The sequence below is a fragment of the Martes martes genome (assembly GCF_963455335.1).
Source record: "Martes martes genome assembly, chromosome: 10".
Taxonomy (NCBI): domain Eukaryota; kingdom Metazoa; phylum Chordata; class Mammalia; order Carnivora; family Mustelidae; genus Martes; species Martes martes.
This window is the reverse complement of record NC_137898.1, coordinates 101,752,828-101,776,894: the sequence shown is the minus strand read 5'-3', so window position 1 is coordinate 101,776,894 and position 24,067 is coordinate 101,752,828. Positions and strand designations below refer to the sequence as shown.

The 24,067-nt window shown below is 42.3% G+C and overlaps 1 protein-coding gene across 1 annotated transcript in view; it reads left to right on the top strand.

The window, feature by feature from the left end:
* The window catches only part of UBE4A (ubiquitination factor E4A), a 40,334-nt gene continuing 16,267 nt past the window's right edge, over window positions 1-24,067 (top strand). The window contains exons 1-13 of the mRNA XM_080817703.1: window positions 1-111; window positions 6,214-6,375; window positions 11,009-11,182; window positions 11,750-11,862; window positions 12,889-13,041; window positions 13,566-13,725; window positions 13,977-14,179; window positions 14,383-14,574; window positions 15,471-15,804; window positions 16,761-16,881; window positions 19,099-19,403; window positions 20,919-21,051; window positions 22,013-22,200. Coding sequence (XP_080673829.1) covers window positions 6,255-6,375; window positions 11,009-11,182; window positions 11,750-11,862; window positions 12,889-13,041; window positions 13,566-13,725; window positions 13,977-14,179; window positions 14,383-14,574; window positions 15,471-15,804; window positions 16,761-16,881; window positions 19,099-19,403; window positions 20,919-21,051; window positions 22,013-22,200 — 2,197 coding nt within the window. The 5' untranslated portion in view covers window positions 1-111; window positions 6,214-6,254. The remainder of the gene's footprint in view (window positions 112-6,213; window positions 6,376-11,008; window positions 11,183-11,749; window positions 11,863-12,888; window positions 13,042-13,565; window positions 13,726-13,976; window positions 14,180-14,382; window positions 14,575-15,470; window positions 15,805-16,760; window positions 16,882-19,098; window positions 19,404-20,918; window positions 21,052-22,012; window positions 22,201-24,067) is intronic.

Below are 24,067 nucleotides of genomic sequence, written 5' to 3'. Positions count from 1 at the left end.
GGCACGGCGCCTGATCATGATGTAAGTTCCGGTTGCCGTGCTGAGTCGGAAGTGGGAACCCTTCGGCCCTTGAGACTTGTCGTGTCGTCGCTGCTGGCCCTTCAGGCTCTGGTAAGAGGAAATAGCTTGACGGGAGGGGATCGTTGAGTTTGCGATGAGATTTTCTTCTCCTAGCTGAATGCCACGCCAAATCTCTGCACTCTTGCCTCCAAAATTGCTTCTCCTGTGCCTTCCTGACCCTTGACCCTCTCCCTCGTGAACTTCGACCCTGTCTGATTTGGGACCCCTTTACGGTGCCCCAGCTTCTGGCACCTCTCCCCCTTTTGCCATTCCCCTCCAGGAAAATGCCAGAATGCTGGCCTTGCGTTATCTTTGACTTCCTTTCTCTAGAACGAGCGCCGAGTGGGTGGGTCTCCCTCCTTGCCAGAAATCCCTTATGGAACCTGGAGAGATGAAATGCAAAGTGTAAACAGCAAACAGCCAGATGCCAGAGAAGGGGGAATTAAGCACGAGTCGCAGCAGTGAAACCAGTTGAATACATATGGCAAGATATTGACATTTCTTAAGGCTGGTAATAATTCACTACTCAAAACTCTCCTGGCACTGTGCTTCGTGCTCGCTCACCAGTAGGTCGTGAAGGACACTGATAAGATTGAGTAACCGCAGCTCAGGAGCTTATATTTGATGGGTCTTCTCTTTGGAATCAGTTTTTCGCTCACAGAGCAAGGACTCATTTAGTCTCATTATTTTGGTCTCCTACGGGAACCCTCTTGAGATAAAATGGGATCCAGGAAAGAATGCTGTTGGCTTTTTGTCTTGAGGAGATCCTTCTAGCTTGTTGATGTGTTGTTAGGATTTGTTACCATTCTAGCCAGACGTGAAAGAATTTTGAGGTGGAACATATAACATTGAAAACATTTTAATTCCTTCTTGGTTTAATGTTTCACCAGGACAGAGACCTTAAAAAGCATGATTCACTAGAGCATGATTTTGCCAGTCCAATTTTACGAAGTATTCTATGTATTTCCCTAAAAGTAATACCAAGTCTGATGTTAAAACATTTGTATGCTCTCCTCTTTAAGGGCTAACAATGGTCCTTAGGGATTAGCAGTACTGTTCATAAACAAAAGAGTGAATGGCAGTAGGGAGGGTGAGAGGATTTTGTAGGACTGGAAGTAAATAGCTATTGTAAATGTAGACCCTTGCAGTGAGTATATCAGAGTGAAAATGTGCTTTTAAGTAGGACATATTAAAAAGGAATCAACTCTGGGGCGCCTGGGTGGCTCAGTGGGTTAAAGCCTCTGCCTTCGGCTCAGGTCATGATCCTGGGGTCCTGGGATCGAGCCCCGCATGGGGCTCTCTGCTCAGCAGGAAGCCTGCTTCCTCCTCTCTCTCTCTGCCTGCCTCTCTGCCTACTCGTGATCTCTGTCAAACAGATTAGTTTTTCCATAAAACCATTTTGAATCAATCAAATTAAAAAAAAAAGGGATCAGCCCCGGGGTACCTGGGTGGCTCAGTTGGATAAGTGTCAGACTGCCTCAGGTCATGATCTCTGGGTCCTGAAATGGAGCCCCAGTTCGGGCTCCCTGCTCAGGGGAGTCTGCTTCTCTCTCTCCCAATGCCCTCCCCACCCCCCAACCCCTAGCTCATGCTCTTGTGCAATCTCTCTCTCCCTCTCTCTAAAGTAAATAAATAAATAAATAAAATCTTTTTTAAAAAAAAGTAATCAAATCCAAAAGCTCCTAAGGTTTGATGGTGGCACCATCCCAAAGACTGACAACAGAATGGTGCTGTATCTCTGTATGGCAGTGGAAAAGAAGAGATTATAAGTAATTGGTGACATTGAATATTAAAACAGACAAAATAAAAAAATAAAATAAAAATAAATAAAACAGACAAAATATTGGGACACCTGGGTGGCTCAGTCAATTAAGTATATGCCTTCGGCTCAGGTCATGGTCCCAGGGTCTTGGGATCGAGCCCCATCTCGGGCTCCTTGCTCAGCGGGAAGCCTGCTTCTCCCTCTCCCACTCCCTCTGCTTGTGTTCCCTCTTGCTGTGTCCCTCTGTGTCAAATTAATTAATTAATTAATTTTAAAAAAATCAGGCTTCCATTTCATCAGACCTGTTGGAGTGGGTGATATCTAGGTACTGTTACATTTGTGAGACCGTCGAACGTGTCTATACTGACGTCTCCACAAAGTTTCCCATCAAGTGATCATTCTTCCCTTTTTCTGTGAAACTTTTCTATAAGTGGTTACACAATATTGGACTATGAAAGTAGTTTGTTCACAGATTTGAAGTTCATATGAGAAGGATGAACTTAGTAAGGTAGGCAGAAATTTTTTGTTTTTCAAAAAGACATACATACAGCAGAGATGACAAGAGATTTATTTCCGTTCTCTATTCTGCACATCCTGAGATACCAAAGAGCCTCAAGTGTCTGACCCAAAAGCTTGACCTGCTACTGCAACCCAAGACACACAGTAAAGCCCTTACCTTGAAGTAGGATCATGGGTGCCTTCAAAGGAGGTCAGGAGTAATGACATGTAAGATTGAATCATTTAATAAAGATTTATTTGGGACTTTGTGATTGTGATATATAATTCCAGACACAGAAAAAAAGCTAATCAGATATGAAATTGTACTCAAATTGCTTACTGTCTAGCAAGGTAGAGGTCTGCTTTAGGAATACAACTTAGGAAGTTATAAATCATATTATAAAATGTAATGGGAAGCTAACTTTTTTTTTTTAAGATTTATTTGTCTTAGAGAGTGCACATGTGCATGCAGCAGGGAGGGGCAGAGGGAGAGGGAGAGAGAGTCTTAAGCAGACTACAGTTGAGTGTGGAACCTGACATAGAGCTCTGTCTCACAACTCTGAGATCATGACCTGAGCTGAAACCAAGCATTGGACACTTAACCGACTGTGCCAGCCAGGCACCCCAGCTTCTTTTTATAATGTAACTGTGTAATATTGAGAAAGGAGGAAATAATGCCATTTATTATCATAAATCCTGTTTATTTGTCTTGATAGTTTTAGGAGTCCATCTTTTCATATGTTCTGTATTCCTGACTTTGACCTTGTTTCCTTTCTGTCTCTTGTAGAGGTGCAGATAATGCATCTCCTTTGTATTGTTTGTTTTAATTTATTTATTTGAAAGAGAGAGGAGAGAGAGAGAGCAAAAAAGAGCTGGGGAGAGGCATAGGGAGATGGAGAAGCAGGCTCCCCACCGAGCAGGGAGCCACTTGCAGGGCTTAATCCCAGGACCCTGGGATCATGATCTGAGCCGAAGGAAATGCTTAACTGACTGAACCACCCAGGTGCCCCCAAGATTATTTATTTTATTTATTTCTCAAGGAGAGGACACACAAGCCAGGGGGTCGGGAGCCGCAGGCATAGGGGTAAGCAGGCTCCTCGCTGAACAAGGAGCTGAATGCAGGACTCAATCCCAGGACCCTGGGATCATGACCAGAGGCGAAGGCAGTCACTTAACCTACTGAGCCACCCAGGCGTCCCTAAGATTTTATTTTTAAGTAATCTCTACTCCCAACATGGGGTTCCAACGTAGAACCCCGACATCAAGAGTTACATGCTCTACTGACTGAGCCAGCCAGGTGCCCCTCAGGCTGTTTTTAAAAGCCCATTCAAACTGGCTTACACAGTATAGGGAAATCTGTTGGCTTTTTTTTTTTTTTTTAATAACCGAAAGATTCTCTTCCCATCTTTCAACACTGTTTTCCTCTATCTTAACTTAATTTGGGGCTAGACCTCTTCTAGATGGTGGAAAGATGGCAATTCCGGGTTTATTTCTTACCCTGCTTACCCTTTCTTACCAAGCAGGAAAAAAATAGTTCCCTTTTCTGTAGGTTCAGCCAAAGGCCTGAAGCTGCCTGTTATTGATTCTGATAGGCCTGGTTAGGGTCTTCTGCCCACTCCTCAATCAGTCACTTTGGCCCGAGTATGATACGTTCTTTTTGGCCAGGCCAGATTTATATGCTCATTCCTGGAGCTAGTGAGTGAGGCCATCCTCTTCTGAACACATGGAAAGGATGGGATGGATCCTCAAAGGAAAAATGTAGGGTGTCACGTTGAAAAAAGAGGGTGTTTCAAAGACAGAAAATGACAAGAGCTCACTATACTTCTTGCATGCCTCTGGACCTTGGGGTACCTTAGGTTAGAGGTAGAGTGGTGATCCGCCAACAATGAGACAATTGTTAGCGTCTCTGCATGAGTTAGGGGTGACAGTTAAGCTTATGCAGTGGTTAAGTGAGGGGAAAGTCCTCTCAAGGAGCGTTGTGAATTCCAGCACTAAATGTGCAATTTTTATTTTTGGATTATTAAGCTTAACTAAACTATGCATTGCAAAAAATAAAATATATAGAGCAACAGCTAATAGTTCATTTCCTTAAGCAATAAAGCCCAGAACAATGCTGAGAGGAGACCAGACTGCTTGCCTAAGTCAGTACAGATAATTAGCCATTAGCTCTTACACAGAAAACACAACCGAGGAGCGTGAAGCAACTGGTGGAGATGTCTCAGAATTGTCAAGAAGTGTTAGAGTCTCTCTTCCTCCAAAAAATAAGGGTAACTTTTCCGACTTGCATTAGCTTTTGTTGATACGATTCTGTAGGGAGCCTTACCTCAGGAGATTAAAGGTAGACCCAAAAAATTTTTTTCTCCTTCCCTCATATCCCTTCCCCATTCTTTAAGGCCTCTGTCCTTTTAGCAGTTCAGTATCCTCGTGAGCCGAATATTAATACCCTTTGTCTCTTCCCCACCCTTTTCAGGGTTGTATTTCTGTGCTTGTGGCCCTAAAAGTTCAGGAAGGGGAGAAAGCTTTCAGGGCACTCCACTCATGCACTCATCCCATCATCGGGCCTCTGAGTCCCCTTGGCGCTTGAATGAGGAAGTGTAATCAGAAGGGTGCAAATGCAGGCTCGGTCAGCTCCGCTAAATACCTTTGAGGTAGATACCTGGTTCATGTTCCACATTAGGAATTTGGTGTGCAAACAATGAATCTTGGAACACTGAAAAAATAAAATAAATTTTTTTTTTTAAAAGGAATTTGGGGCGCCTGGGTGGCTCAGTGGGTTAAGCCTCTCTGCCTTCAGCTCAGGTCATGATCTCAGGGTCCTGGGATCGAGTCCCGCATCGGGCTCTCTGCTTGGCAGGGAGCCTGCTTCCTCCTCCTCCTCTCTCTCTGCCTGCTTGTGATCTCTCTCTGTCAAATAAATAAATAAAGTCTTTAAAAATTTTTTAATTAAATTAAAAAAGGAATTTGTGTGTGTTGGCAATATTATAAAAAATCAGATAAGTAGTAGAAATTAAATCTAGAATTAAGCAAAGACCATTTGGTTTTTAGTGGAAGAAATCTCAATTGTTACAAGCCTCGGAGTAGAGATAAATTGCCTAATACATGTTTAAAACCCACAACACGCTGCTGATTAGGTTCCTGTCCTGATTTGCTGTTCCATGTCTGATGTAGGCTTACAGTTAGTTTATATGTAGCTGAGGAATTCCTGGCTGCAGTATTAAGTCCTAGAAACCTGAGCAAGTGCCATCTTACATTCATCGTGCATGAGAGCTAGTCGGCTGCCCTAGAGACTTACAAGAAATGTGTAGCTATTATCCTATTATTTTTCAGTCAGTGCCACATTGTTGTTACAATGAGTAGATGAGTTCCCTCATTGACTGCAGTAATTCTTTCTGGTTAGCCTGTTTTTTAACGGTATGGCAAATAGAAACGTGTCAACAGATAAGCATTCCAGCTTGAACTTTTTTTTTTTTTTTAAGATTTTATTTACTTATTTGACAGACAGAGATCACAAGTAGGCAGAGAGGCAGGCAGAGAGAGAGAGAGGAGGAAGCAGGCTCCCCGCTGAGCAGAGAGCCCGTCTCAGGGCTCGATCCCAGACCTGAGCCGAAGGCAGAGGCTTTAACCCACTGAGCCACCCAGGTTCCCCTCTAGCTTGAACATTTTTAAAGCTTTTTGGTTTTAGCCACCTCCAAATCAAGCCAACTTATCCAGTTGGTGGGTTTGTAACCATTTTGCCAAAAATGCCTTGAATGTTGGAACAGGAATTGGAAGGTCTTACCCAGAGCCTTTTTACATGCGTTGTGTTCACGAAATGGGGAAGGAACCAACTGTAGGTATAATCCCAGCTGTCGTGGTATCCGCCCCTCCGTGTCTGATACCTGTCCTCTTTGCAGCCCCTCCCCCTAGGTCTGCATGGAGGATACTTTAAAGTGAAATGACAGACCAGGAGAATAACAACAACATCTCAAGTAACCCCTTTGCTGCTCTTTTTGGCTCCCTGGCTGATGCCAAGCAGTTTGCGGCAATCCAAAAAGAGCAGCTGAAGCAGCAGTCTGGTAAGTAGGGGAGCCAGTAGCAGCGGAGATGACCTAGATTAGGGTCTTCCCAAGTGAAGTCTTAGGGTCGGTAATTGCAATTGGAATCGACCTTGGGGCACAGGTCGGGTTTTTTGTTCATTTAGGGCATAAATTGGGGTTTTTGTTCATTTTTCTTCTTTGTTTCGTTTTTGGGTCCTGTTCCCCCCCCCCCGCCCCCCTGCCAGCTGCATAAGGAGAGACCAGATAACAGGTGGTTCCATAGTAACAGATGCTAGTCGTGATCCCAATGCTGTCGAGCTGTTTATTTTAAAAATCACCTAGCAAAAGCTCATTTCAATAAATCTTTTTAATATAGGAAGCTGAGGTTGTAGCCATAGGTGTAGAAAGAAGGTTACATGCAGCTGTAGAAAGCAGATGTATAAAAGGAGGAATTACAAAAGCTTTTTGGCTTTTTGGTAGACAAGTAAATGAAATTTGTTCTGAAGCTTGGTGCTTCAGAGTTGATCCCAAGCAAAATACCTCTTCTATTCCATAGAGTGGCCCCTTTCATAGCATAATGCTGTTAGAACAGCTTTCTAAGAAAATCTGATCCTTCGGGAGGGAGACAAACCATAAGAGACTCTTAATCTCACAAAACAAACTGAGGGTTGCTGGGGGGAGGGGGGTATGGACATGGGGGAGGGTATGTGCTATGGTGAGTGTGTAAGCCTGACGATTCATAGACCTGTACCCCTGTGGCTAATAATACATTATATGTTAATAAAAAATAAAAAAATTTTTTTAAAAAGGAAAGAAAGTCTGATCCTTTGCCTTAATGTGAAAAAAAGAAATCAGTAATATCTCGGGGCACCTGGGTGGCTCAGTGGGTTAAGCCTCTGCCTTCGGCTCAGGTCATGATCCCAGGGTCTTGGGATCGAGTCCCGCATCAGGCTCTCTGCTCGGCAGGGAGCCTGCTTCCTCCTCTCTCTCTCTGCCTGCTTCTCTGCCTACTTGTGATCTCTGTCGAGTAAATAAATAAAATCTTTAAAAAAAAAAAAAAAGAAATCAGTAATATCTCACTAGTCAGAAAAATGGGTTTCCGCATTTAGAACCAAAATTAAGATCGGGTCTAACTTCCTCCTGTGAGAAGACATAAAGCCTAGAGGAATTAGTATGGTGTTTCTCAAATTTATTAGTCTTTGGAGGGTAGTCACGATCTTTCAAGCCAGAAATTGCTCCCTTTCTCCCTCTGAAGAGAATAATAGTATTTTTTGGAAAGGAGAAATGTTTGTATTTTCCCTTTATTTTGTTTATTTCAGAAGTACTGGTATACATAGCTAAGTCGTAGCCTTGCTCCTTGTTCAGGACTGAATAAAAAGGAGGTAAGGGCAAGACAGATGAGTAGTGGACAGGTGATGATGAAGCAAGGGGGGAGTATATGTAACGTTGACTTTCTACCGTGATAGAAGGAGGCAGCTCTGGGTCTCCGTCTGAAATCTCTTCCAGATTCTTGCGTTAGGAGATTGTAGGAGGAAAAGGGGCACGGGGAGTAGGAATATAAGAAAATGGGGAGACATGATTTATGAGTATGTGGTTGGGGGAAATTTTGCTACAAAGGTTCTTAGCTCCTATCGCTTTCAGGGTTCAGCAGGGAACTTAATCGTATAGGAGTAGAGTGACAGATGCTTGTCCTTCTGGCTGTCAGCACACTTCAGGCTGGTTAGAGTTTGGGAGCGTTGTAGGCACTGAGCCAGGGGACAAATCAGGTACATGCGTTCCTGTTACTATTTTGGCTTCTCCTCGTTTAAGTTTGTTTACACTGAGTTGAGCATGCCACCAGGTCTAACCTGTTTTCCACCAGCAGTTAGAACTCTGCCAAAACCTTTGGCCTCCTTGAGCTTCACAGTGACTAAACTCACCATACTAAAGCAATGCTTAACCTCTGAGTGTTTTACCTGGCCTTTCAGAATAATCACTGTCAGTAGAGAGAAGCAGATGCGCACACACGTGGCTATTGGTGAACAGCACCACACTTGTACTCCTTCAGTATCAGTTCCATTCCGAGAGGCAGCTCTGGCTGTCAGCAGACAGACAAGCATTCTGTCACTTTACTCCTATATGGTTAAGTTCTCCTCTGAACCCCGAGAGTGATAGGAACTAAGCATTTATGTAGCAAAATTTTCCTCAGCCACCTACTCATAAATCATATTTTCCCATTTCCTTACAATTCCTATTCCTCACTCCCCTTTTCCTCCTACGATGTCCTAAGGCAAGGTTGCTTTTTACAGAAGTAAAGAGATCCAATCAATAAAAGAAATAGTAACAAAATAGAGGGGGAAAGATTCAGATAAGCAGTTTATATGCAACAATCAAATGACTTTAAAAATCCAGTCTCGCTAACAATTGGAGCCCCGCCCAGTAACACGGGAAGATGTTTACTTATGAAATTTGTGAGGATTTGAGCAGGTGCTCTCTCAGACTGCTGAGGGGTTTGTAATGAGAGCAGTCTTTCTGAGGATGATTTGGTAATAATGTTAACTTTTAAATGTGTAAACTCTTTAACTCAGCAGTTCTGCTTCTACAAATTTACCTTACAGAGATATTCACACAGGCGTACAAAAAAGAGTTCTATTCAGTGCAGTAGTGTTCGAAATCATGAAAAATTGGAAACAGCCCCAATGTTCATCAGTTGAGAAGTAGCTACACAAATCAGAGTGTGTGCATACAATGCAATACAATGCAGCCATTACACAGAATGAGGTAGGCCTATAAATGACTTAGCAGGGAAGGATGTTGGTGCTGATTAAGTTTATTTTATTTTTTTTAAAGATTTTATTTATTTATTTGATAGACAGAGATCACAAATAGGCAGAGAGGCAGGCAGAGAGAGAGGAGGGGAAGCAGGCACCCTGCTGAGCAGAGAGCCCGATGTGGGGCTCGATCTCAGGACCCTGGGATCAAGACCTGAGCCGAAGGCAGAGGCTTTATCCCACTGAGCCATCCAGGCACCCCAGTGCTGATTAAGTTTAAAAAGCAGGCTGAAAGCAGTATATATAGTATGATCCCCCCCCCTTTTTTTAAACTGAAAATCCTAGCAATAAACATTAGCACCAGAATAAGGGGGGGAAAAAGTCTGAAACACTTTGCTAACTTACATAGTTGTCCATAGGGAATTGGTTCAGAGGAGACTTTTTATATTATATTTTCCTATACAGTTTGGAATTATTCAAATATATGTGTTCTTTAAAATCAGAAAAAAAAAGCCATATATTTAAAATAATTAAAGGCATATTGATCTATTACAGGTAATTCTCTGTTCACTAAGATTCTGTAGGGAATGCAGTGTTGCTATTTTTGGTAATATGGAGTGAAAAAATAAAATGGAGTAGGAGGATAAAATTTTTGATTTGTAAAATGTGGTGGGATTTACAGCCAGGGATTTCGAAATCCTGTACTTAAGTTGTTACCCAATACAACTGTCGATAGAAGAAAAGAAAAAACACACAAATAATCCAGTTTAAAAATGGGCAAAGGATCTCTATAGACGTTTTTCCAAAGAAGACATATAGCTGACGAACAGGTACACAAAAAGGTGCTCAGCATCACTCATCATCAAAGAAATGCAAATCAAAACCAGAATGAGGTATCACCTCATACCTATTAGAATGGCTACTATCAAAAAGACAAGAAATAACAAGTGTCAGTGAGGATGTGGAGAAAGGGAACCCCGCCCCCCCCCCCCGTGCACTGTTGGTGAGAATATAAAATGGTGCAGCCACTACGGAAAACATTATAGAGATATTTCAGAAAATTAAAAATATATATAATATAATTAAAAATATAATATATATAATATAATCCAATATTCTACTTCTGGGTATTTACACAAAGAAAACAAAAACACTAACTTGAAAAGATCTGTGCACCCCTGTGTTTGTTGCAGCATTGTTTATAATAGCCAAGACATGGAAACAACCTGTGTCTGTTGATGGATGAATGGATGAATAAAATACGATACACACACGCACACACGACACACACAATGGAATATTATTGCCATTTGCAAAACATGGATGGACCTGTGTGAAATGAAACCGGTCAGACAGAAAAAGACAAATACAAACAAATGTTCTCAGTTATAGGTGATATCTTAAAAAGAGAGAAAGAAAGCTCATAGATACAGAGAACAGATTGGTGGTTGCCCGGGGTGGGGTAGATACAGGAATCAAAAGGATCAGACTTCAGTTATAAAATAAATAAGCCACAGGGATATAATGAATAGCATGTGACTGTAGTTAATAATAGTATATTGCATATTTGAAAGTTACTAAGAGAGTAGATCTTACTCTTCACAAGAGAAAACAATATTTATAACTATGGTGACAGATGTTACCTAGAATTATTGTGTTGACCATTTTGCAATATATACAAATAGCAAATCATTGTGTTGTATACCTGAAACTAATAAGAATGTTATACCTCATTTTTTAAATGTTACACCTCAGTTTTTTAAAAAAGATGTTGCCTGACTTGAGATGTTCCCTAATTAGATAATTAACTTGTTTCCCATCCAGAATTATCTTTCTCTTGATAACATTTATCATTTTTGATAGCATACTTGGTTCTCTTAAAGAGAGGAGTTGAACTGTTAATGGTTTACATTTTCTGGCAGATGAACTCCCAGCTAGCCCAGATGACTCGGATAATAGTGTGTCAGAAAGCCTGGATGAATTTGATTACTCTGTGGCTGAGATTAGCCGCTCCTTCCGTTCACAGCAGGAAATATGTGAACAACTCAACATCAATCACATGATCCAAAGGATCTTCCTCATTACTCTGGACAACAGTGAGTTACAGACCTGGAGCCGGTCTGTTCATTACTCTTCCCTTCCTGCTTGGGCGAGGAACTTGCTCTTAGAAACTTACTGTACCTAATGGTTAAACAAACCCACTGTACTCCCTGTGGATGTGACCTAAAAATAGTATTTAGACACAGGTGCAGCTTTCATTACCATTTTGGTACAGACTGGACCATATAGCTCCTTGCCTTTACCACCTTAAAAGGGAAATGCGAGTGGTAGCCAAATCCTCTTTCTTCTCAGAGGTGGCCTAAACATTTAGACGGAAGCCCGATGAAGTGTCAGGTCATGTTTTCCCTCTATGTCCTATCTGTGGTTAAACCCCAAAGTAGGTGCTAATGTCTGGGATTCATGATGTTAGGTTTATAACAAAACCTGACATGCTCTTTGACTCTTCGAAAAACCTTAAGTCTTTAGATACTGCTTTGTGTGTCAAGATTATCCTGATACTACCTGAGTCAGACTTGGAGTTCAAGAGAAATGCTGTCGAGATCGGTTGTCTGTGTAAGACAGAAGCATTATCCTTAACCTGCCAGATTAAAATCATTTCCCAGGTGACCCCAGCTTGAAAAGTGGGAATGGCATCCCCAGCCGTTGTGTGTATTTGGAAGAAATGGCAGTAGACCTGGAAGATCAAGACTGGCTTGATATGAACAATGTGGAGCAGGTACCATTTCTGATGTTCCTTTCAAGAGTGCCTTCAGCACAGACAAGCCATGCAGTTGAGCCCTGCTCATGTTTCTCCAGCTGCGACTTTTCTTACGTAACTCTATCTCTTGACATTGTCTGTGGTGTTCCTCTTTGGGGATCTTCTCATTTACCATGGCCACATATCTGAATTCCTGGAGTGACCTGTCTGTGCCTCTCGGATGGCAGTTGTCACCTCTGTCACATGTAGTGGCCTTTTTTTATGTACCTGTTTTATCTCGCCTGTCAGACCCTTTAGTTCTCGAGGGCAAGGCCTATGTTTTTATATCTTTCCCAAAATGAAAACTGTGTGTTTTACCTTATAAGTGCCTAATGAACATTAAAGGAATAAAACTTTAGTAAGACAGACACTTGACAACTTGTAGTTTAACTTGATGTCTTTAAATTATCTTTATATCTTTATGTAAGTCTGAGTAAGGCCAGCAGTCACGCAGAGGAGTAAATTCCATGTATAAGTTCAGTCGCTGATTCTCCACACCACTCAGCAAATACTGTTTTAATACTTCCTGTATGCTAGGGCTGTACTAGATGCTTGAACTCTATTTGGGAGAACTGTACAGGTGACCCTTGAGCAACATGGGGGTTAGGGGCCGTCGAAAATCCGCACGTAACTTCTGACTCTCCAAAGACTTTAACTAATAGCGTACTGTTGCCAGGAAGCCTTATGGATAAGAAACAATAAAGTCAGCTAGGGAAAAGAAAATGTTACAAAGAAAATCAGAAGCAAGAGAAAATGCATTTACAGTGCTGTTCTGTATTTATTGAAAAAATATCCATGTCAAACCCATATAGTTCAAGGATCAACACATAATAGTTATGTTCATATACCTAATATTTTCTAAAGTGTAAGGGCGGAACTTATATTCCCCCTTCACTCTACATCCTGTGACTCTCACAGTAACCTGTGTCAAAATGACCTACATCTTGATGTCCTAAGATTAACTTTGCAGCAGTTTAGCGTCTCGTTTGTTTGATTTTCTTGAAGGCTATCTTCGCTCGCTTGCTACTTCAGGACCCAGGCAACCACTTGATCAACATGACTTCTTCTACGACGTTGAATCTCTCTGCTGATCGAGATGCAGGGGAGAGGCACATTTTTTGTTATCTTTATTCCTGCTTCCAAAGAGCTAAGGAAGAGGTAAGGAATATTTCCCATTGAGAACTGTGTGGTACTCTTGGGTTTGACTTTAACATGGAAGCCAGAGAGTTGGATGAGTGTCTTTTATATCAGTTTATATACATCATAATATATCGGGAAGTAGATGTGAGAGGCACTATGAGCTGTCAGAAATTTTCGTTTGTATTTTCGGAGGCTTGGGGTCTACCCCTTGCCCCAGTTAACCAGGGCCTCCTATTCTCCTACAAACCTTAAAAAGTCATACACTTAAAAAAGGTCAGGGGATGGGGGAGAAAAGGTGTGATAGACTCATTTCCACTGAGCTGTAAATAACAGAGTGAGCTAAGCTTGGTCACTTCAGGATAAGAATTCTAGCAGGTGGGTGATTCTTAACACCAAAGAATGAACTCATACGAATTTTCAAGCATCCACAGGACAGCAGTACTGTTCTGGGGTACATTGTCTTTTTCATTCTATTTGCTGTGGTCACCCTTGTTCAGGTCATAGAGCTAGACTCTCCCCCCTCTTCTTCATTCTATTTCCAGATTACCAAAGTTCCAGAGAACTTGCTCCCCTTTGCAGTGCAGTGCAGGAACCTCACCGTGTCCAATACCCGAACAGTCCTCCTCACCCCAGAGATCTATGTTGACCAGAACATTCATGAGCAGCTGGTAGATTTGATGTTGGAAGCCATCCAAGGAGCCCGTGAGTACATAAGCAAGATCTCTGAGTTTCTACATTTTGGTTTCCAAATTTAAAAGTCCTTTAATTGCATTAGAAAGCCTCAGAGCCACTGTGGTTCCAGAAGTATAAATTAAGGAAGAGAGTTCATATCTTGACCTCTGGAGTTGAATACCAGTAGAATTATCAGAAGTGTGAGAAGGGTAGAGAGCCTGCGTGTAAAAGCGTTTAAAAATCGCCACAAGCTTCTTTTCCTCTCATTTGTCATCTGTTAGATTTTGAAGATGTAACTGAGTTTCTCGAAGAGGTCATTGAAGCCTTGATATTGGATGAGGAAGTGCGCACATTTCCAGAAGTCATGATTCCAGTGTTCGATATTTTATTGGGCCGAATAAAAGATCTAGAACTCTGTCAGATCCTGTTTTATGCATATCTGGATATTCTTCTCTATTTCACTAGGCAGAAGGATATGGCAAAGGTAGGTTTGAAAGTGGTACATACTCATTTGCGCTGGAGATTTAATACTTTATGGTCCCTGTCCTGAATGTGCTGTAATGTTACCTATTGAATTAAAAAGAGATACATTGGCTGTTGTGTGGACATAACTCTTTGAGATCCTCTCACCCCACCACCTTTATCTCCTCATACAGACGAATAAGTAGGACTTGTTTTCTCCTGTAGGTTTTTGTAGAGTACATTCAGCCCAAGGACCCTAGCAATGGGCAGATGTACCAGAAGACCTTGCTGGGAGTAATCCTGAATGTCTCCTGCTTATTAAAGACTCCAGGTGTAGTAGAAAATCATGGCTACTTCCTGAATCCATCTCGTTCCAGTCCCCAGGAGATCAAAGTGCAAGAGGCCAACATCCATCAGGTGGAACTGTTTACCACTGTCTCCCAGCCCCCTAATCGTAGGTGAAGTCGCGTTTCCTCGGGAAGCAGATGCAGATAAGGTCACTTGAGCCTCTTTGGGGAAGCAGATCTATCTGCTTGGCTTTCTACTGTAATCACGTAAGGAAATTGTCCTCTTTTCAGCCCAGGCTCAGGGCAGAGGAGAAGCCGGTGCACAGTTTAAGAGTAAGCTGCTGCTGCTCTTTGCCCTGTGCTGGGGCCCAGCCACTTCCCCTCAGCCCCTGCTGTTGACACCAAGCTGTCTCTTACAACCTGGGCTCCTAAAATCTTCCAGCTGAACTCCAGCATATAAACCGAATTTTTTTTCCTTCCTTCCACCGACGTCCTCTCCATTTGGGCTTCTTAGAATTCTAGCAGAGGTCTGGCCAACATGAGGCAGTAAATGGTTGACCCATTTAGGCAGGAATTGGCAAATCACTGCAGTGGCCAGATCCGGCCTGCCACCTGTTTTGGTAAATAGTTCTGTTGAACACAGCCTTGGCCGTTCATACGCATGTTGTTTATGGCTTGATTTCATGCCACGGTGGTAGAGTTGGAATAGTTGCCACAGTCACCATATGGCTTGCAAAGCCAAAAATATTTATCATCTGGCCCCTTGTGGACAAAAATTTACTGACCCCTAAAGCTATGTAAATGCTATCTGCAGTTTGGCAGCTCATCGGGGAATCAAATCTCTCATAAATGCCCAGAAAAAAAAAATCTTTTTAATTGGAACTGGGGTATAAAGCAAAGGGAGAGTGAGAGAGAAGATTAGGATTAGGATATTTTTGGAAATTGCCAGTGGCTAAGGTTTGGGAGAAACAAATATGAGGATTGTGAAACTGGAATGTTCTGTGGTTGTGTTTTCTGGTTAAACAGTTCATGGCTCAGTTCCATGAAAAGATCTACCAGATGCTGAAGAACTTACTCCAGCTCTCTCCAGAAACCAAACACTGTATCTTGTCCTGGCTTGGAAACTGTTTGCATGCAAACGCAGGCCGCACCAAGATTTGGGCCAATCAGATGCCAGAAATCTTCTTCCAAATGTATGCCTCGGATGCCTTCTTTCTGAATCTGGGTGCTGCTCTCCTGAAGCTATGCCAGCCGTTTTGCAAACCCAGATCCTCTCGGCTCCTCACCTTTAACCCCACTTACTGTGCCCTGAAGGAGTTGAATGATGAAGAACGAAAAATTAAAAATGTGCACATGAGAGGTAGGGGGGAACTGGGCTTCTCAAGATGGTGTGTGCACACGCGCGTGCTCGTATGTGTATGTGTGTGTGTAACATCTAAGACATCACTTTTATCCATTCTCACAAAGGTGCCTCTTTCTCAAGACGAGGCAAAAAGCAAAGCTAGTATAAGTTTTAAAAAGACAGATGTCTAAAATGGTAGTTTTTAGATAATTGTGCTTTCGTTAGATTTTCTTTCTGAATTTAGCAGCCTTTGGGTATTGATTGATTCATTCTTTCTAAAAATAACAAAGCACAGTCACTGTTTGTCTTTCAACTCGAAGCCTCCAGAAGAAAGCAGATTTATTAATAGATAATCATAATACTTATAGGGCTAAACAACGGGGGCACAAAGGAGAGAGTGAATAATAAATTCTACAGAAGGTGGAAGTCTTTGCGGCCGAGTCTTGAAAGATGAGTTGGGTTTAAAGCACAAAGATACAAAGCTGTGAAAGGCTTTATTGGGGAATAGTGAGAAGTTCAGTGGGAGCGCTAGGTGGGAAAGGAGTATGGGAATTGGCAGGAAATGAGTCTAGGGAGGAAAAATATCGGGGCCAGTTCGGAGAAAACTCAACGCAGAGGAGTGAAAAGAAGAAAACAAGTCACTCAAAGTAAATCATTCTTGAAAAAAAAAATTAAGAACTCCTCTTAATTTTGGTGTATTCCTCTGTTTTATGACTCTTCTAATCCTAAAAGCAATACATAGTCAACAGGAAATAAATCTGGAAAATCGCAAACAGATAGAGATGATCCACTGTTATCACTTGGCAATATCGACAGTGTTTCCTACATTTGTTTTTAAAAAGAAATTACTAACAAAAACAACAAAAAAACCTCTCATTGTAGCATATGGAAGTTAAACTAGAATAAGGGGACATTGGATACCCAGGACAAAAGTCTATGGCGAGTCATTTACTGTTCCTTTTACCTTCTTTGAGGTTTGGACAAAGAGACTTGTTTGATCCCAGCTATGCAGGAGCCAAAGTTCCCCCAGAACTACAACCTTGTGACAGAGAACCTTGTCCTGACCGAGTACACCTTGTACTTAGGATTTCACAGGTAACTGCTCTGTTGTCATTCAAAAACTGTTTCGTGGGGTTACAAACCAAAAGGTTGAAAGTGAGCCTCACTTCATTCTGAAGGCTCCCATTAGGATCTAAAAGGAACGGGGGTTTATATGCACTTTGTTGTATTTATGTGAATTGCCTTTGTCCAGGTTACTTTACTTTTCATTTTTGACTTGCTACACTAATTAAAATTAAAGACACTAATATTGTTCACTGAACATGCAAATTTTTTAAGATTTATTTCTTTATTTTAGAGAGAGAGAGAGAGAGAGCAGGGGAAGGGGCGGGGAGGGGTGGAGAAAGAATCCTCAAGCAGACTTCTGCGCTAAGCGTAAAACCTGACTCAGGGCTCGATCCTACAATCCTGAGATCATGACTACAGCTGAAATCAAGAGTTGGACTCAACCAGCTGAGCCACCCAGGAGCCCCCAAACTTGCAAAAAATATTTTTAAGATTTTATTTATTTAACAGAGCACAAGCAAGGGGAGTAGCAGGCAGAGGGAGAGGAAGAAGCAGACTCCCCCACTGATCAGGTAACTCAGTGTGGGACTTGATCCCAGGACACTGGGATTATGACCTGAGCCAAAGGCAGACGCTTAACCGACTGAGCCACCCAGGTGCCCCTAAACTGGCAAATTTTTAAATCACTATCTTCCTATTGTGATCTGTGAAAGTGGAATTCTTTTAACTCTTCACTTTCTGCTCTTGAATTTTCATTACTTACTACTGTTGATGAAAAAGACCAAGCTCTAGTCTATGGTACAGAGACAAAATTGACAAAATTAAAGAAATGGGGCTCGAGCATATATGCGCATGCACTCTCTCTCACTCTCTTTAAAATAAAAAAATAAATTTAAAAAAAGAAGAAGAAATGAAATGTTTATCAGGGATACCAGTAAGATCAGTAGGACCACAAAAGATTTATGTATCAAAGATCAAAAGGATTCTAGAAGCGTGAAAATTTAAGAACTAGAGTTCTGGTTCTGGCAGACCACACACCATTTTGTGATTTTTTTCTGTCCTCTGGTTTAGCTGATCATGACTGCAAGTTTAAATAAGGAAGTTGTTACAGGGGCACCTGGGTGGCTCAGCCCTTAAGCATCTGCCTTCAGCTCAGGTCATGATCCCAGGGTCCTGGGATTGAGCCCCACATCAGGCTCCCTGCTCAGCACTGCTTCTCCCTCTCCCACTCTCCTTGCATGTGTTTGCTCTCTCGCTGTGTCTCTTTCTGTCAAATAAATAAATAAAATATTTTTTTAAAAAAAGAAAGTTTTTACAGTCCTTAGGAAGAGGTACTGAGAATAGCAGTTTTTAATGTCTTCCCAGGATATTTACATTGGCACAGAGGATTTTTTAAAACTCAGTGAATTTCTAGAAAAATGAAATTCTGTCTTTATTAGTTTCTCTATCCCAGTCATCGACGTTTCTAAATGAGACAATGAGTAACGCAGCATATGTTTAACCTGCTCAGCCACCGACATTCAGACATAGAAATGAGTGTCATCTAGACTCCCCATATTGGCTTGCTAACCATAGACATTGTCTACAGGGCCAAAGAAGATGACTTTGGACTGTATCCACAGAGACAACTATCCGTAACATCGAATTACAGGGCTTCCTTTCATTAGAGAACATTTGGTTGACCCTTTGTAAAGAATAATGTAATTTCATATTGAACAACAAAGGACTGGAAGCTGTTTCTTAGGTTGCGTCCCAGGTGGCTACCAGTTTATATGTGGTCGTTAATAACTTAGAGTCCTTCTCCTCGAGCTTTTGTTCTCAACTAACCATAGAAAAACTGTCCGTATAATATATCCAAGTACAGTCATTGCAACTGTGCAGTGTCAGACTATCCTGCTGGGCTCTCTTTGTACTTTGTCTAATCGTTATTTTACATGGTAGCAGCCCAATCTACACCCTCCTCAAGAAAGCTACTGGTCTTTGGATGGTGCTTTCATCTGAAGGCTGCAATTTATAGTTAGTGTCATTTATGTCAAATACTTGGTGACATTTTCCCAGAGCTATAACCCCTGTCCCTGTCCTGTCAGTAAGTTGTGCGAGTGCTTCTGTGTCACCACAATCACAGCTCCCTATATCATGAAAGGGGATACTAGAATAAATAAATGAGGGTTTGTTTTTCTGGAACGATCTGTACTCAGCTGTCCCGTATGAGCCTCCTGACCCAGTCTCCCGCTTTCTTGGGGGCAGGTTGCATGATCAGATGGTAAAAATCAACCAGAACCTGCATCGGCTACAGGTTGCCTGGCGAGATGCTCAGCAAAGTTCTAGCCCTGCTGCTGACAACCTTCGTGAGCAGTTTGAACGGCTGATGACCATCTACCTTTCTACCAAGACTGCCATGACGGAGCCCCAGATGCTACAGAACTGTCTCAATTTGCAGGTGTCCATGGCTGTTCTGCTCGTCCAGCTTGCCATAGGCAATGAGGGCTCACAGCCAGTCGAGCTAACTTTTCCTTTGCCAGATGGCTACAGCTCTTTGGCTTATGTGCCAGGTAAGCGGGCTTTTCCTTGGGAACTGTCTATTTATAGCTAGCTAAGTTTAACCGGGTTACTTCGGAAGTTTAACCATCAAAGTACCCTTCCTTAATGATCATTAAACTGTTTTTGGAGAAATAACTCGAATTTATAGGTAATATCTACTGGTCAAAGGATGGGGGAACCAACAGCTTTTTCCTCGGCCTTGTGTCCCCACTTCTGTGTGTATCAGAAAACAGTCTTCAAAGAATTAAGTGCAGTCAGGGTTTTCAGAGCTGTTAGATTTAGCATTAATGTTGTTTCCATTGTCCATCTTCTAAATTTATCTGCCCCACTCTCCCTGTGCTCTTCTTTAGGGGAAAAAAAACTATGATCCCCTGTTGGTTAAGGAGATTGTGTATGTAGGTTTGTCGGTGAGGAGTTGGCAGATGCTGTCTATCAAAATCAGGTTATATGTTCTTGATCACCGTATTGGCCATCTGTTGCTAAGTAACGGATCATCCCAAAACATAGCACCTAAAACAAATGTTGTCTCACACGTATCCCGTGGGTCAGGAGTCCAGGAGTGGCTTGGCCGCATGGTTCTGCCTCTGGGTCTCTTCATGCGGCTGCGGCTGAGCTGTCAGTCAGGGCCACAGGAATCTGAGGCCTTGACCAGAACTGGAGGATCTGCTTACAAGCCAGGTCATGTGGTTGTTGGCAGACCTCATTTGTTTACTGGCCTCTTTTCCAGGTCACACAGATCTCTCCCTGGTACTATTCGTAATATGGCAGCTGGCTTCCTTGAGAGCAAGTGACCAAAATGGAAGCTATAGGCTTTTATAACCTCACCATGGAAATAACGTACCCATTGCTTCTATATGCCTCTCCCCTGGGAGAGTGTAGGGAGGGACACACAAGGACATGAATACCAGGAAACAGAGACAATTGGAGGACCATCCTGGAGACTGATGACCAGAGTCATATAATGTATTCATCTTTGTTGAAGATTCTTTATCCATTCTAAAGGGTTATTTAATGCAAAGTTAACCTTGAGTGGGAAAAGAATGTCTATCAGTGTACCTTCTTAAGTTGCACTGGTGTGTGAACAGTATTTCGTGTCTCTGCTATTTTCATATTGAATTGGATAGAAATAAAAATTGACTTACCCTTACTTTTTTTTCCAAAGACTTTATTTTATTTATTTGACAGAGACACAGCAAGAGAGAGAACACAAGCAGGGGAAGTGGGAGAAGGAGAAGCAGGCCTCCCACCGAGCAGGGAGCCCCGTGCAGGACTCGATCCCAGGACCCTGGGATCATGACCTGAGCTGAAGGCAGACACTTAATGACTGAGCCCCCCAGGCGCCCTGAAAAATTGACTTACCTTTAAAGGAGCGTCTGCATTTATGAACTTGTCTCCATTCTTAGTACCTACAAGACATTTGGGACTTTTTAACCTTCATTAGATAGAGCAAAAGGGAGGAATTTCAATATTGCTTAATACAGAAAGTCAGATGTTTCACTAATTGCAGTAAATGTTTTCTTTTTCAGAATTTTTTGCAGATAACTTGGGTGATTTCCTCATTTTTCTCCGCCGCTTTGCTGATGACATCTTGGAGACGTCTGCCGACTCCCTAGAACATGTTCTTCACTTTATTACGATTTTCACTGGAAGCATAGAAAGGTGAGGTGTTGGAATCTTGGCTCTGATACCACTTAGAGGTGCAGAGCATTCAGAAAACTTCTCAACCAAGAACACACAAGCCTGAATCATAAGGGCTTGCCTTCAGAAGTGGGGCTAACACTAATGAATCACCTGACCGTGCTTGTGGGTAGCTGGAAATCCCCCGTCTTGAGAGGCATAACAAGCCAAGGACTTTGCCCACAAAGAATCCAAACGTGCTTGTGAGAGCCAGTGGGAATTCCACTGCAAGCGGCTGGTTAAAATGGTTACCATTTAATGCCAAAAACCTTACCAGTGTAGCCAGTTCTATATGGTCACAAAGTTTACCCTTAACGTTCTGAGTTGCATGAGCAGTAAACACAGGTCAATGCTTTCAAATCTCATCTTCTCATTCAGAGCTTCTGCTCCCCTTTCTCAAACAGAGATGCCCACTGACCTGTAGAGTTGCTTCCCTGGTGTTTTTGGTGTCTAGGCCAAAGGAAACCATGTGTACAAACGGAATGATGCGCAATGCCCTGAGCCGTGTCAGTGAGAGGTAGAAGCCAGTCCTTCCCTGAGCTGAGCAGACCCAGTGAGAAGTCATGAGTCAACTGGGATTTATTAGGCACACGTGCTGTCCAGCGTCAGTAATGTAGAAGAACTGCGGCCTGACCCTGGCCCTCAGTAAGGTTAGATAAGGCAGGTTTCTCCTCAATGAAACTGTCAGGGAATGTAAGCAGTAAACAGTGGATTATTATAGAAGAGAAAACAGAATGGCTAGACATTAAAGAAAACTTGAGTACTCATCCTCATACTTGGCCAGCTGTGATCTCAAAAGTTGAATGACATTGTACCCTATGTTACCCCCAGAAACTGACAGCCTGGACATGACGGAACCCTCTTTTCTCATGTGGAGAAAATAGTCATCAGTTTGAGAGTTAACTTTTCTACCTGCTCAGCTTGCTTTCTGTCCTTTGTGCAGAATGAAGAATCCTCACCTAAGGGCCAAATTGGCTGAGGTATTGGAAGCAGTGATGCCCCACCTGGACCAGACGCCAAATCCCTTGGTAACCAGTGTGTTCCACCGGAAACGTGTGTTCTGCAACTTTCCCTATGCACCCCACCTTGCAGAAGCTCTAATCAAGGTCTTTGTGGACATTGAGTTTACAGGTAAAGCAGTCCAGAACTGAGAAGCAGATCCTAGTGGAGTCTCCTAGCTTGATCAATATTTAATGTCAGAAAAATAGCATCAGCCATCAGTTATGGAATATCTATGTGCCAGCCTTGATGCCAAGTGCTTTTATTATATTGTTTCATTAATTTGTCACCATCTGGCAAGTTTTACTGCATCATCCCTGTTGTACATATAAGGACATGAATGCTTGAAAAGATAATTTGCCTGTGTCATACAACTAAGTGGTAGAATCAGGTTGATTCTGTCTCACCTCAAAAAGAAAAACAAGGGTTGGGGGGTTGCCTGGGGTGGATCAGTTGGTAAGCAGTTGACTTTGGCTCAGGTTATGATCTCAGGGTCCTGGGTTGGAGGTCCATGTCAGGCTCCACTCAGCAGGGAATCAGCTTCTCCCTCTCCTTCTGTCCCTTCCCCAACTCCTGCTTCTCTTTTTTTCTCTCTCTCTCTCTCAAATAAATAAAATCTTTGGGGACGCCTGGGTGGCTCAGTTAAGTGATTACTTTTGGCTCAGGTTATGATCATGGGGGTCCTGGGATCGAGTCCCACATCGGGCTCCTTGCTCTGTGGGGAGCCTGTTTCTCCCTCTGCCTGCCACTTCCTCTGCTTGTGCGTGTGCCTACACTCTCTCTCTCTGACAATAAATAGAATCTTTAATTTTAAAAAAAATCTAAAAAAAAGAAGACCCACATACTCTTACCAATTTTATTACATGCTTGATTTAATTATGTTCCAGCAAAGTACCCTGTTCAGTTACAACCTATGTCTTTTTTTCTTTTTTTTAGTGGGGGTTGGGGAGGGGCAGGGGCAGAGGTAGAGGGTGAACCTTAAGCAGGCTCCACACCAGTGTGGAGCCCAGTGCGGAGCTTGGTCTCACAACCCTAAGGTCATAACCAGCTGACTCACCTAGTCACCCCGACCCCAAGTACTTATTTTTATCTGTCTCAAAATTACTGAATAGTGGGACAGTTCTTTTTTTCTTTTTCCTTTCTTTTTTTTTTTTTTTTTTAAGATTTTATTTATTTGACAGAGAGAAAGATCACAAGTAGGCAGGCAGGCGGGGAGAGGGAAGCAGGCTCCCCACTGAGCAGAGAGCCTGATGTGGGGCTTGATCCCAGGACCCTGAGGTCATGACCTGAGTCAAAGGCAGAGGCTTAACCCACTGAGCCACTCAGGCGCCCTATCTTTTTTTTTTTTTTTTTTTTTTTTTTTTAAGTAAACTCTGTCTCCAACATGGGGCTCAAACTCACCACCCTGAGATCAAAATTAAGCTGTACCCCATCTCAACCAGTAAACAGTATATGCTAGGCACTTACACAAGACCCCTTTTAAAAGAGATGTTCTAAATTAAAAAAATAAAAGTTGTCCTACCATCCTGTGATAAATACAATTAACATTTAAAGAGATATTTAACATTGTTCTGAGTGCCTTTCCTATTTGAGTCTTGGTTTTGTCACTTGCTCACCTCTGAGCCTTAGTGTTCTCATCTATAAAATGGGGTGAAGTGACAACTAATGAGATAGTTCATGTAAATCTTCTTAATACATATACAGTCACATGGTGAATCACTGCAGTTATCTCATTTTATGACCATTTCAACCCTTTACATGCGATGGTAGAGGATGTATTCTAATTCCTGTTTTATTTCTGAGCAAGTAGAAGTTAAAAAATGTTAAGAGACTTGAAATAAGTGGAGCCAAAGGGAAAACCTATATATTCTGACTCCAAATCCCGTATTCTTTCATTGTATGACCCAAGCTACAAAGATGTAGCGGTTCCTTTGATTGGTCAAAACAGTATAAGCCTCAGGTTTTTAGCCCCTGACCTGATTACTAAGAGCCAATTCAT